The sequence below is a fragment of the Thermobia domestica genome, chromosome 11, assembly GCF_964235325.1.
Source record: "Thermobia domestica chromosome 11, izTheDome1.hap1.1, whole genome shotgun sequence".
Lineage (NCBI taxonomy): Eukaryota > Metazoa > Arthropoda > Insecta > Zygentoma > Lepismatidae > Thermobia > Thermobia domestica.
The window spans coordinates 192,406,688-192,420,330 of record NC_137464.1 but is presented as its reverse complement, the minus strand read 5'-3'; the positions used below and the strand labels follow the sequence as shown (position 1 = coordinate 192,420,330).

Genomic DNA, 13,643 nt, shown 5'->3' with positions numbered 1-13,643 from the left:
TGCACACTTTCCAAAGGCCACCAAGTGTGGTCGGACGACGCTTATTGATGTTCCGTTTGAGGAGGCCGAAAGCACAGAAGTCCATAGGGGATGCATCTGGTGACTTGACGGAGATGTCTCGAAATGGGATAGCCTTTACACTTGTCTTCTGTTTCATACGTGTCATGTAGACCACCGTTCGTTTGACAGTATGGCTGCTGCTCTTGTCCTATGGTGGATGAACACTCTGTTAGTGTCATTGCCATACAAAGCCGGGGCATGTTGGCGATAGATGGGTTCCAGTACATACTCGATATAATACGCTGCATTCACCTTGGCATTTGATGACACCCAGTGTATCGGAAGCTTTCCTTTTGCACAGAAATCCGTCACTACCATAAATCCCTTTGGAAAACTCTCCTTGCAGGAGCGAACCCACTTTGCATGATCGGTTCCATCACTGCGGCGGTAGTAAATTGCACGCATCTGCTGGGATCCTGTCAAATAGACCCATGCTTCATCTAAGGTGATCACATAACGCCATTTGTCACCTGCCAGGTAACCTTCATACAGTCTTTTGTATGCCACCCGCCGTTCTGCGATGTGCGTTGGCTTCAGAACATGGACCCGCCGCTTGTGTGCCTCTTCTGAGTCCCAAATTGTCGCGTATGATTCGGTGTACAGTTGCAGTTGACCGTCCAGCACGCCTCGCTATGTCACGTTGGTTGGGTAGATTCTCCTGGGTCACAAACCGACGGACCTTGGCAATGACGTTTTGACTGCATTGTGGAACCGGTTGCTTCTTTTGCCCCTTTTGAAGACACATGGCAATGGTTTGCTCTGGGTTTGCATTGCGATGGATGGCTCCATTAATTCCCTTATCAGACATTGTGAAACCTTTCTTCTTGCACTGTGTTCTTATTCGGCTATAGGGTAGCCTATATCAGAAAGTGCTACGATGTAGCCTTCCCAAAAAGGGTCGATTTTCGGTGGCATTCTGCTCACACACGTCTCTCCTCTGCACGCTTTGTACACAAGTGTCTGGCTACTCCGTACTGCGTGCGTCACATTGCTGACGCGAAACTAGCGCCTCTGGTGGCGACTGCAAATTGCTACCATAAGGATGAAACAGCCTTCTGTACCACTCGAAAACGTTGGATTCCATAGTTACCCGATTGTAAGCAAACATTTTCTTATCTCGTGGTTCGAAGAATGCTTCTTGGATTAGAATAGATATCGTTAACACAACTAGTAAAGTAGAATATACTCTTTATCGGTGTAATAGAAGTAGTTCCGAAAAATATCGCTAAAAGCCGCCACAACTAAGTTCCTGCTATTGTGTAGACTCAGTGTTGCCAAGCTAGTGGATTTTCTTCTAATTGTTTTTACCAAGATTTTACTTTTTTATCAGGAAAGAAATGAAAATTTTATGTTGCTTGTGTTTGTATTTATCAGATATTTTAAATATTCATGCCAGGAGAAATTGATTTTTTTTTTTTACAGAAAAAACTTCAATTTAGCAGAATTCTTTATCTTTAGCAAGAAAATTTATGCCTTATGCTTTGTATGCTTCATTAATAATTTTATTATTTTTACTTAATTGAATAAATTAGAGATGCAAAAAGCCGGTTTTTTTGAATCGATGGTTTTTTGCACATAAAAAGCCGACTTTTTTGGAAAAAACGAGAATTTTGGAAATTTTGGCTTTTTTTTCATTTTCATGATTTTTCTATTTGAATAGCTTTCTTATAGTATACTTTAAAGTTAAATAAGATTTCATGACCTAAATACCATATTTCGCTTTGGAATTCACCATCATAATGGATGGAGCATATGTTTTATGAATTAAAGTAAACATACAGTACGTAGTATTTGAGGGCAATTATAGAGGATATTTAACTTTATTTTAACTTCTGAGTTATCGATATTTTTTTTCTTCTCTACGTCACTTCTTTTTAGTCATCCGTGTTTCATTTCTTGGAGATTAGTAGGCCTACTCTAGCTTATAGCACATAAGTTAAACTTATGTTTTTCAATATATCCGTCAGAGCGTACGTTTGTCAGTATAGCGGTCAGAGTGTACTTCCACATTTTTGTTGTACTGTAGCTGTGCAATGATTTTGCAATAATCTTCCGGATACAACCTTGAATACAGTTTTATAGAAATAATCAGTAGCGGATTCAGAAAAGTATTTTGAGAGGTGTTTCTTTGCTTAATGTTTGGGTTTTCTAAAATTTCCTAATTTTTATTTGGGAGGAGCTTGAAGTTTATGAGTATAGGCATAACTAATATTTCGTTTTGTTTGTATTCAGCAATAATCTTCCGGATACAACCTTGAAGACCATTTTATACTGATAATCAGTGGCAGATTTAAAAAGTATTTTGGGAGGGTTTTTCCATATTAGTGTTTATTTTTTTCTGAAAATACCTAATTTTTATTTGAAGAGAGCTTGAAGTTTATGAGTAAAGGCATAACAAATATTTCGATTGTTTTAGAAATTCCGTAATTTCGGGGTACAGGCTTCAATGTGTAAGACATACCCACCCTAACCCCCTTCGCAAATCCGTCATTGCAGGTAATTAGTAATAACAACGACTTAAAAACGATAAAGGAAGTCGGCCAGGATTCACAGTACACGCACTATCTCTACATTCACAGATGGAGTTAAGAAAAACTTTTGTCAAAATACTCGAATTCGGGTTTGAATCCCGGAATTCCCGATAGAAGTGCAAAAAATAACCCCTCACTCATGGTTGTTGTGCAGTTGTGCTTAACTTAAATATATTCTCTCTCTCTATGGCTTACGGAATCCGAAGGTTCAATGCCGCGTTTACAAAAGCTCTCCACTGACTTCTATCCTTAGCCAACTGGATCCAGTTTTTACTTTGTATTCCTATTTCTGCGAGATCTATCTTAATATTGTCCTCCCATCTGCACCTAGGCTTTCCTAATGGACGTTTTCCGATTGGGTTTCCAGTTAAAACTTTGAAAGCGTTCCTACCTTCTTCCATTCTGTCGGCATGACCTGCCCACTTGAGCCTCCTAGACTTGATGACCGTAACGATGTTTAGTAAACCGTATAAATTATGCAGTTCTTCGTTATGAAGTTTCCCCCATTCCCGTTCCTCTTGTGTCCGAATATTCGTCTCAGGATTTTATTTTCAAATGCTTTCAGTCTGCGTTCTTCCCTCATCGCAAGCAACCAGTTTCACAACCATACAGAACAACAGTCATGATTATCGTTTTATTTATTTTAAGCTTTAAATTTCTCGACAGAATTCGCGACGACAAAATATTTTGAACTGAATAATAACACGAATTTCCTTATTTCAGTCGACATTTAATTTCTTTGCGGATATGATTTTGGTCTGGTAATATTGATCCTAGATATTTGAAAGTATCCACTTTGTCGAAAGTATTATTTGATATTTTAACGCACCCACAATTTGCCGTATTACGATCCCGATGAACTTCCATGTATTTACTTCTAAACCAATGTCGCTGCAAGCGTTTAGTAAGGCGTATGCATTTCTTTCTATTGTTTTCCTATCATTCCGTATTAAATTTACATAATCAGCATACGCCATAGCCTGGTGAATACCATTCAGCTCTAGGGCCTGGTTGCTATCTTTAATTTTCCTTATAGCGTACTCCGGAACAATGCTGAATAATAATGGCGATAACGCATCTCCTTGTTTCAGACCATTCTCGACGTTGAAGCTCATGGACAAGAATTTTTCTACTCGGACTTTACTCTGGGATTCATTGAAACACATTTTAATTAATCTAACTAGCTTTTTCGGTATTCCGAATTCTGTAAGAATTGTACAATACTTCCCTCCTATCCGAGTCGTACACCTTTTTAAAATCAATAAAGAGCTGATGTACTGGGTAATATATTCCCATTTCTTTTCGAGTATTTATCGAATAGTAAATATCTGGTCTATAGTTGATCGATTTCCCTAAATCCACACTGATAATCTCCAATAATTTCATCTGCGTATGGAATCAATCTTCTTAGTAGAATGTTAAAAGAAATGCCTCGTTAATTATTACAATAAGTTTTGTCGCCTTTCTTGTGAATTGAAACAGTGATTGATTCTTTCCACTCTTCTTAAATGTATTCCATATATTTTTTTAAACAAAAAATTTAAATCCTGTCGTTAAAAATTCAGAAACCTTCAGGGCTGGGTAAACCGTGATGGTGGTTATAAGCTTAGGAAACCACACGATCAGATGAACGGTCTACTACGCATATGATCCATGAACAGAAAATTCGGTAGGTGCCCGATTCTAAACAAGCTTAAGGAACAGTCAGTGCATTATAGAATTCGGACTTTTACCGATTTTGCAGATCCGAAGCATCTGATAGGTGGTAACAGATTATTACGTATGTGATCAATGAATGAAAAATTTGTTCGAAATATCCATACAAAGTATATGAAAGTTAAAACTTAAAAGTTTCAAGAATGTGCAGAACCACCCGAAACCAAGCTCTTGATGTGAAGACTTTAAGATTATCATATAAATGTATTTCTCTCATGTTTTATTTTATTTTGTTTCAAAAAAAGGGTGTGTGATATTTTGAAGTAAAAATACTACATACAATTTTGATAGTTATTCGTGTATCATTTTTTTAAAAACAAAAGTGCTCACTTTTGTGTATAAAAGGTTAAAAAATTATTACATATATTGGTTCATCCTTAGGAATTCATAATGTAAATATGTTAAGAATTTTTAAAAAATCTTTTCGAAATTCATGGTTTATTTTAGGTTTTATATTATTACCTACATCAATCACTAATTAAATGAGTTTTTGTGCTATAGAGAAGCGAAACAAAGTCTGCATTAAGAGTTTAAAGCAAAATTTTCATAAAGCCCGAAATTTCCCAAGCAAAAAAGGGAAGCAGAAAAAAAACGAGTTATTTTCCAAAAAAAAAAAACGTTTTTTTCCGAACCCTTGCATCTCTAGGTAAATACCATAAGTGTTTAAAGTAGTAAGTATATTGTTCCTTCTCTGTGCTTCCCACATGGCGAAATGTTTATTATCGTGGTCCCAGTGAAAACATAGATGGCCCCGCTCTGATATTTATCCGGAGAATGAGATATTTGAATTAAAAAGTAGTTGACTGTAAATGAAGAAAGCCAAAGATAATGGCTTTGACAGTCTATGTTAGTCATGCATTACCCACGTAAACGTGCGCCATTTGGTCGGGCAAGTCATTAGTGGGGTGAAAACATCACAAATTACACATCATATTACATAATAAATATGGACAAACATTTTCACTAGTTACTATATATATATATATACAAAACTATTTTGTTTGCTGATTTTGTTTGCACCTGGTGCTGAAAGTGTAAGGCGTAGAGTATTGAAATATGCAGCATGAAAAGAAAAACTTACCAAGTTCCGTTACAGATATCGTGACAGACGTTAGCACTCCAGTTAGATAACTAGGCGCACGTAAGAGAAGCTCATGTCCGAAGCCTCAGCAAGTCGACTGTAAAGGTAGGCAAAGACCGTGATATACCATATCTGACAGTGAAAAAAGTGCAGTGGAAACCATTCTGGTCAGCTAATCTTGATGATCTGAAGCATCGGATGAGAGCGGCTGTGGATAGGGTTGCCCATGATATGTTCCGAGGTGTGGGTGGAGTTGGGACTACGGTATGACGTGTAACTAAAGGAGAATATGTTGAGCACTGTTAGCAGTTGTAGCTAAAGCTTGGTGAGGGTTTTTATTTTTTATGCTATATGTTTCAATGCTCTGCGCCTTACACCTTTAACACAAGATGCGAACGAAATCAAGATCATTTGTAGTAGCCTCATGCATTACCTTCGGATATACTTGCATTAAAATAGATTTTTACGGGGTAGGCATCTTTGTGATCATTCTTCGAAGCACAATTAAATATTGACTTCTTGTATTAAAATGCGATTACCCTTTTGGGACAAACAACCGCCAGGGCGAAATTGTATTTTATTATCTTTTTCTTTTGTTCATTATCTTAGTAACGAGATTTTAAGTGAGTTTGATTGAGATGATTTATTCTTTATCTTAGGGATCTTTTATCTCCATTTTACTTGGGCGTTCTGAACAAAGACGCTCATGCCTTACGCAAAATCAGATTTAAAATATATATATATATATATATATATATATATATATATATATATATATATATATATATATATATATATATATGTAGTGTGCTCAGAAATTATTTGATAGTCACGATCTTACCAACGTATCAATTTTCTGCGAGAAATCTCCATTTAAGAGGACCCTAAGGTAGTATGTTTTCTTTCCATTAATTTCGTAATTTGTAACTAGTTGAATTTTATTGCATTTTATTTAGAGCAGTTGGAAGGTCGGAAGGAATTGTGTTTAATGTTTAGTTTGAATTTGATTGATTTCGTGTAGGATCCCCAAAACTTCAAAGGAGATATTGACGGTTATTTTGTTAGAAAATAGTTTTGAAGTCATAATTGTTATAGAACAGAGAAGTTAGTTGTGTGTATCTTCATTATCATTACCTGCAGATGTTGATGCAATATTTTATATCTGTGCAGACCTCTAATTATGATCTAATATTGTTTCTATGTAAATAGCAATTTCTTTCCAATTTATGTAATTGTAATAATTAGTATTCTCATCTTTATTTCACTAACTCATCTGCTGAAGCAAATCTTATTCATGCTTTAAACGACATTTATAAAATAATATATAATATAAAGGTAAGGGAACCATAGGGGTCAGTAGTAAACCACTTACCCATGGTGCATGGGATCCTGGTTCGATCCCATCTCGCGTCAAATGCACTTCGTTGTGGGGGTTTTCTCATGATTCTCCCATTTCTTCCCACTTTTTCATGCCAGCATGTCGTTCGTTATCATCTCCATTAACCTCGTTACATAATAGTGGGACGTTAAGCTAAAAAATGAAGTTGCGGTACCGTAATACTAAGTATCAATCTCCACTGTGCAGGAACATAATTCGTTCATTTAGAGATGAATTTCGGAAAAGCTCAGGTGAATCTCCCGTCCGTAAAAGCATTTCAATCAGGTAATCTTCTTAATTTAATCTTCCGAAGAATTTGTATTGCTTTGGGTGAAAACAAACTATCCATTGGGTTCGATAAGAACATAGAAGGTTAAAAGGGCAAACATATCCAAGTTTCTTGGATTCTCCAGTGTCGGTTTATATAGTTTTTATACTTTGCCAGTACCGTAGATATATTTTATCATTTCCTCGTGCTTTCACTGTCTTCTTAGCTTATAATTCACACTCGTGAGCGTTTTTGTGTTGAATCCAGGAAACTGAGGGATAAAACGTGTTTACAATCCATTTTTTCTCAAAGAAACCTTACCAGATTTCTCCCCAGGTTATTCACTCATAGTTGACGGGAGAAAATGTATGAAAATAGTTATATTCAGAACATTATTTTGTGTGGATTTATTTGAAAATATTATTTGGAAGTACAAAATCATATTATATCCATTATGTGGAGTAATATTTCGGCATAGTCAGAATTTCAATATAGCCCTGCCATATGTAATTCATTGACAAGATTAATTCAGTATCAAGAAAACGGGTTGAAAAGTATTTCAAAGTGCAAATTGCAAACAACATTTAGAAAATAATCTATAATATAAAGGTAAGGGAGCCGTGGGGGTCAGTAGTAAAGCACTCACCCCTAGTGCATAGGGTCCTAGTAGCGTAGATGCACTTAATTATTTAGTCTCTTCTTTTCTTATTTTCTTTCCTTGTGTCTGTTTTCTCTTTCTTTATCCTTATCAGTATTATGAATACATTGCTCCAAATAACTGAACTGAATTCTAGTCTTGATTTTGCAAATATCTTATTGTGTAGATATAAGCTGCTTGTAAAATTACGATAAGCATTCGGTTTGTTTATAGGGAATTATATGTCCATAACAGGATAAACAAAAGCGGAAACAGTACAGAAATGTTTTCTATTGGATATACCGTGTTTACGCGCGTAATAGTCTCCCCCGCATAATAGTCGCATCTTAAGTTTGAAGTAAAAACATTCACCAAAAAATCCCCGCATAAAAGTCGCAGTCTACGGGATTTTTTCTTTATGAACGAGACTTTCTTCGAAATTGCTTATCTTGCGCGAGTCCGAGCAAAAGAACTTTTCGTGTTTACTGACACCTAAGTTCGTGTCCCATCTGTCAAAAGAAATCAGGCAACCTACTTCCACCCTCCATTCTGCGCACCTCCCTCTATGTCCCTTTCACATTATCCGGCGATTTGCCGGATCCGGTTCCGGCGAATTGCCGGACGAGGTAGAAAGACATTGCAAGCAATGAAGCTCTTCACATATGTGCGGTGGTCACCGGACATTCATCCGGCGAGCAAAAACAGCCGGATCTCCCTGCTAGAATCCGGCGCGGCAAATCGCCGTGTATAGCCAAGCGGAACATTACAAGCAATGACGCTCTTCACATATACGCGGCAAACTACCGGATGGTGTTGGGGGAGGAAGCAAGTGTTGCCAGGAAAGAGCAGAAAGTGGCTGCTATAATATGGGAGTGTGTGGTTTTGTGTGTTATGTGGAGTGTGTTTGTGTATGTGGTTATGTTCTAGCCCAGTACATCTGGAGTAATTAACCAAACCTGTATATACAATATATGGGGAAAGATGACATGTAAAATTAATTGAAAACGACCAATACTACCGAAGTGTCGAAATCAATATAAATTATTATTTTTCTATGTAATAGAAGATTGGGAGATATCCGTGTAGCACTGGACAAATGACCTTCTATAAATTTGCGGTGACCCAGAATTGAAATATACACTATCAAATATTTCAGCAATACAGTCTTTTGCTATATATTTATGTACTATTTTGCTACGCAAAGCAAGAGAGAATTCATGATGTGATATTTGATAAATATACCGTACTTTATATATTTTATAATTATCTGGCTGTAATTTCTTGAATAGTCCTCTGAATTCAGAGACTAGAGCAGTGCTTTAAAGAGACTTGAGTCAATAGTCGGAACGCTTAAAACAAAAGAATAAACCCGAAATAGTATAATAATAATAATAATAATAATAATAATAATAATAATAATAATAATAATAATAATAATAATAATAATAATAATAATAATCATCTAATATAAATAAAAGGGGTCTCAGGGGGCGTTTATCGGGACATGTAAAAGTAGTAGAAAATGACCAATATTTGTGTCGAATTCATATTTATCGAGGTCGCTCAGATGTATATTGATACTCCCGATAGTGTTTACGTTCAAATTCAGCCCCCATCGGCCTTCCCAATGAAAACATGTACGTTGTTGGATATATATTCACACAAAATGTATCTAATTTTAGAAATGTTTCTTAATTCTTCTCTCATTGTTCAGTTTGTTTACATTGATATTTTATCTGACCCGTGCGAAGAACGGGCATAACAGCTAGTAATAATAATAATAATGCCTACAGACCAGTCTTCGGGTCAGTGGCTGAATGTTGGCTTGAGATTCTCGGATAGACCTCAACGGTTGACTATCCCGAGAGGACTTTAGCCTGGTTTTCTCAGACACAACAGTTGAATACCGGAACGGTATTTTAAATATCCAGAACCGGGCCGCTATTTTGCCCAAGTTTATCAATTGTGGAAACAGTATAGAAAAATGTCTTCCAAAATACCTCTTCTCTAATAAAAAGTGCACATCTTTTCTGTGTGTGGCATGTTCTCTCATTCGGTAACAAACAGGCCCGTATCCACGGGGGGCTAGGGGGGACCAGGCCCCCTAAACTTTGGCTGGCCCCCTAAAAGTTTCACGGAAGGCTTGCAAATGAACTATAATATGGTGATGAAGTTACATTTTTTACTTCGTTAGAGTGAAATCGATCATGGAGTGAATATATATATATATATATATATATATATATATATATATATATATATATATATCGTACTAAAAGTAAAATTATTGTTAGTTACATACGTATGACACTTTCAATTACGTTTTTGTAGCGTATTGTATACATATATACAGAGAGAGAGAAAGAGAGAACTGTTACAGCCAACATTTCTGGAGGTTGAATACAGTTCCTAAATTTTGAACTCTGCCTCTGCAGCTGGGTCCGTACGCGATCCAACAACTCATCAAAAGATGCGATAGACATACAAAAGTAATTAAAGAATTTTCCTTCGTCTTCCTTAATTGTGGAAACAGTATAGAAAAATCTCCTTCAAGATACTGCTTCTCTAAAAAAGGGTGAACCCATATGTGTCTCTGACGTTTTTTTTCTGCCTGTGTTTTAACAAGGCGAGTAGAAAACATATTTTGCGTCTGTCCATTGCAACCACCACAACACGACAAGAGTCACTGAGTTTTGTTTCTTCAGTTGCACAGCAACCCTGCTCGCATATTTTTCATCCACGGCAAAACGCCGGATAATATGAAAGGGGCCGAAACCGGATCCGGCAAACAGCCGGAACCGGATCCGGCAAATCGCCGGATAATGTGAAAGAGGCATTTTAAGTATGCATTGCAGTATGGCACCTGTTTACAACCACCTCGTGTGCTCTGGCATTCCATTGTATTGCCTCGAGGCTTTCAAACATCTGGTTGTGGTTGCAAAAATGACTTCCTGGCTGGCCTACAAGTTTTAATATTTTACCGTATGTAGGCACTATTTTATTTTTTATATTGACACAATGCTGTATGTATCAAAATTCGAAATTGTTTTGATCGTAGCGATAATTGAATGGCAACTTTCCTCGCGGAACAATCACAGTTGGATTTTCACATTTAAAAATGTCACAAAAGATGGGACTATTACGCAAGTAAACACGGTATATATGAACTGTCATTTCTGAAATCAGGCCATTGTTCTGTAATTCTAGCGTAGATGCACTTACTAAATTTCGTGCGAGGGTGGGTTGATAAGTTCTCAGCCTCACCAAGAAAACAAGTAGATAGGAAGCGAAGCTTGGTGTTTTTATTCAACATATTCCCCCTGTAGTGCAATGCACTTTTCACATCACTGCTGCAGTGCTTGCAGGTCAGACAAATAGAAGTCGGATGAATGCTCTGCAAACCAGCCCTCTGAGAAATGACGTCATCGGCGCCATTGAAATGCGTTCCCTTTAAAAACATTTTCAATTTAGGAAAGAAATAGAAGTCTGAAGGAGCCAAATCAGGCGAATAAGGTGGATGTTCATGTATTTGAAATCGTAGGTCCTCCAATTTTTGCAATGTCAGACGTGCCTTGTGTGATGGCGCCATTGTTCTGGAGAAAGATAACCCCTTTTGACAGCTTTTCACGTCTCTTCTTCTTTAGTGCTGCTTTTAGTTTGTCCAGAAGAGATGTATAATAAGTTGCATTGCTGGTTTCACCCAATTTCAGATAATCCAGCAACAGAATTCCTTCACAATCCCGGAAGACCGTAGCAAGGACCTTAGCAGAGAAGCGCTGTGTCCTAGCCTTCTTCGGACGTGGAGAACCGCTGTGGCGCCATTCCGCCGATTGCTGTTTCGTTGTGGGATCGTAGAAATATAACCAGGTTTCGTCCACTGTTACCAGCCGTTGCAAAAAAAAAAGCCTTATCCGGTTGAAATTGGGACAGAACTGCCTTACTTGCCTCCACCCGTTCACGCTTCTGATTTGCGTTCAAAAGTTTCGGAATCCATTTTGCCGCGACCTTCCTCATACCCAGTCTTCATGGATAACTTTCTACACCCGTTCATGACTAATGCCCAATGTGTCCTCTATCTGAGCGGGATTCGGCGATTGTCGAGAATCATCTGGTGAATGGCGTCAATCATCTCGAGAAAGGTCACTGAAATTGGTCTGCCACACCTTGGATCGTCGTTCAGACCAAAGTGTCCACGTTTGAAGTTCGCTGCTTATTTCTTCACAGGGCATACGATGGTGCCTTGTCCTCCAATGTCGTGACAAAGTCCTTGTGGATCTCCTTCGGGGAGAGTTTCTTTAGGAAGAGGTACTTGATGAATGCACGGTATTCAAATTTACTAATTTCTGGGACGTGGGCTGTGATCCTCACTTCGGACCTGAAAGAAACAAATTTAAAATTGGTTTTTCACAGTAGCTTTACAAATTATAAGCCTCATAAACGTATATAACTTTATATCTAGCTTTGTTCGAACCTGGGTAGGCTGAGAACTTATCAACCTACCCTTGTATATATATATATATATATATATATATATATATATATATATATATATATATATATATATATATCGCTCAGAGCAATATATCTACCAAAGAATGTTTCAAAAACTAAGAATACTATGAAAGAGACTTATTGTAATAATAATAATAATAATAATAATAATAATAATAATAATAATAATAATAATAATAATGTCTGTTGTTCGATGATAAAACAATTCCTCAAAATGTTACAGGAATCTAGATTGTTAGTTTCGTTGATTGGGAGAAGATAGATAGAGAAGAACAATCCAGAGGACAGAAGATTGGTAAACCTCGAGAGAAGATAGTAGATATTGAAGAAATGTTAAGAATAGCTTCTTAGCAAATTATTTATTGTTTGTTTTGGGGGAAACAGTATGTAGTTTCGATCATACTTGAGAACTTTTATACATTTGTTAACGGAATAATGGAGATCTATTTTTATATGATTGTTTGCGTATATATTGAAACAAGTTGCTTTCTGAAGAGCGTAGAACCATTTAGGAGAGATGTATTTAAATGTTACTGTTTTCATTTTTGTTTTGCATTAAAGTAACCCCATAGATCATCCTGTTCATAAATGAATCAATTCAGTGCAGAAAACAACAAATACGTTAATGGCACGATAGTTTCTCTTGCATTTACCTATTCAAGTGTTATGTTTTAATTTGTTAGAATAGATTGTGAATATTTTTTTGATTATATTTTACCAGTTGTCAAGTGTATATATATATCTTGGATATTTTTGTGACATATATTTTAGTTTAAAATAATTTTAGTTGAAAATACTATTTACTGTATCATGTAAGTCCATTATACACTGTTTTGATTTCGGTTTTATTAAAGATTTTGTAATGATTAAACAGGTTTGTGTACACCTTTATGTTATGAATTCACCCTTTCTGTAAGTTACAGAAAATCCACTAATATTACCTATTTCAAAGATGTTGTGGGAAAAGGTTGTAGAATTTGCTTAGTTCATGACTCTACGTGGATTAAAACGTTAAAATACAGCTTTTAACACTACTAACTCATGTAATTATAATAATAAGTTACAATTTCTAAATATAGGTATATTTGCAACTTTCAATAAAACTGAAATCATGAAACTTTAAGGCTTCTGATGTTTCTTGTTGACAGTGATAACCAAAATATATGATGATAAGAATATATGTACAAATATTTGTTTCCATGATTTCCATAATTAATTTCATGGTAGTACAAGGTACTACCCTGACATAAGTAAATAGACACCCGTAAAATAAGCCTGTGGTTACATCCAACAAGTGATCGATGATACGGTGCAACAGTTGGTACCATTTTATTACAGAGTACCTGAAATAACTATTGTTTGTTTGGGGATCTGTGCGGCTAGTTGTGCAATTTTAGTTGTACAAAATAAAGAAAAAATTTTAATATAGAATTTATGCCCGGGGATTGTCTGGACCACAG

At 36.4% G+C, this 13,643-nt stretch overlaps 1 protein-coding gene across 1 annotated transcript in view; it reads left to right on the top strand.

The window, feature by feature from the left end:
- Nucleotides 1-13,217, top strand: part of LOC145665401 (NADPH:adrenodoxin oxidoreductase, mitochondrial-like) — a 141,326-nt gene extending 128,109 nt beyond the window's left edge. Inside the window, 1 exon segment of the mRNA XM_081732707.1 lies at nt 12,407-13,217. Within this exon segment, the coding sequence (XP_081588833.1) occupies nt 12,407-12,534 (128 nt within the window). The 3' untranslated portion in view covers nt 12,535-13,217.
- The last annotated feature ends 426 nt before the right edge of the window (nt 13,218-13,643 follow it).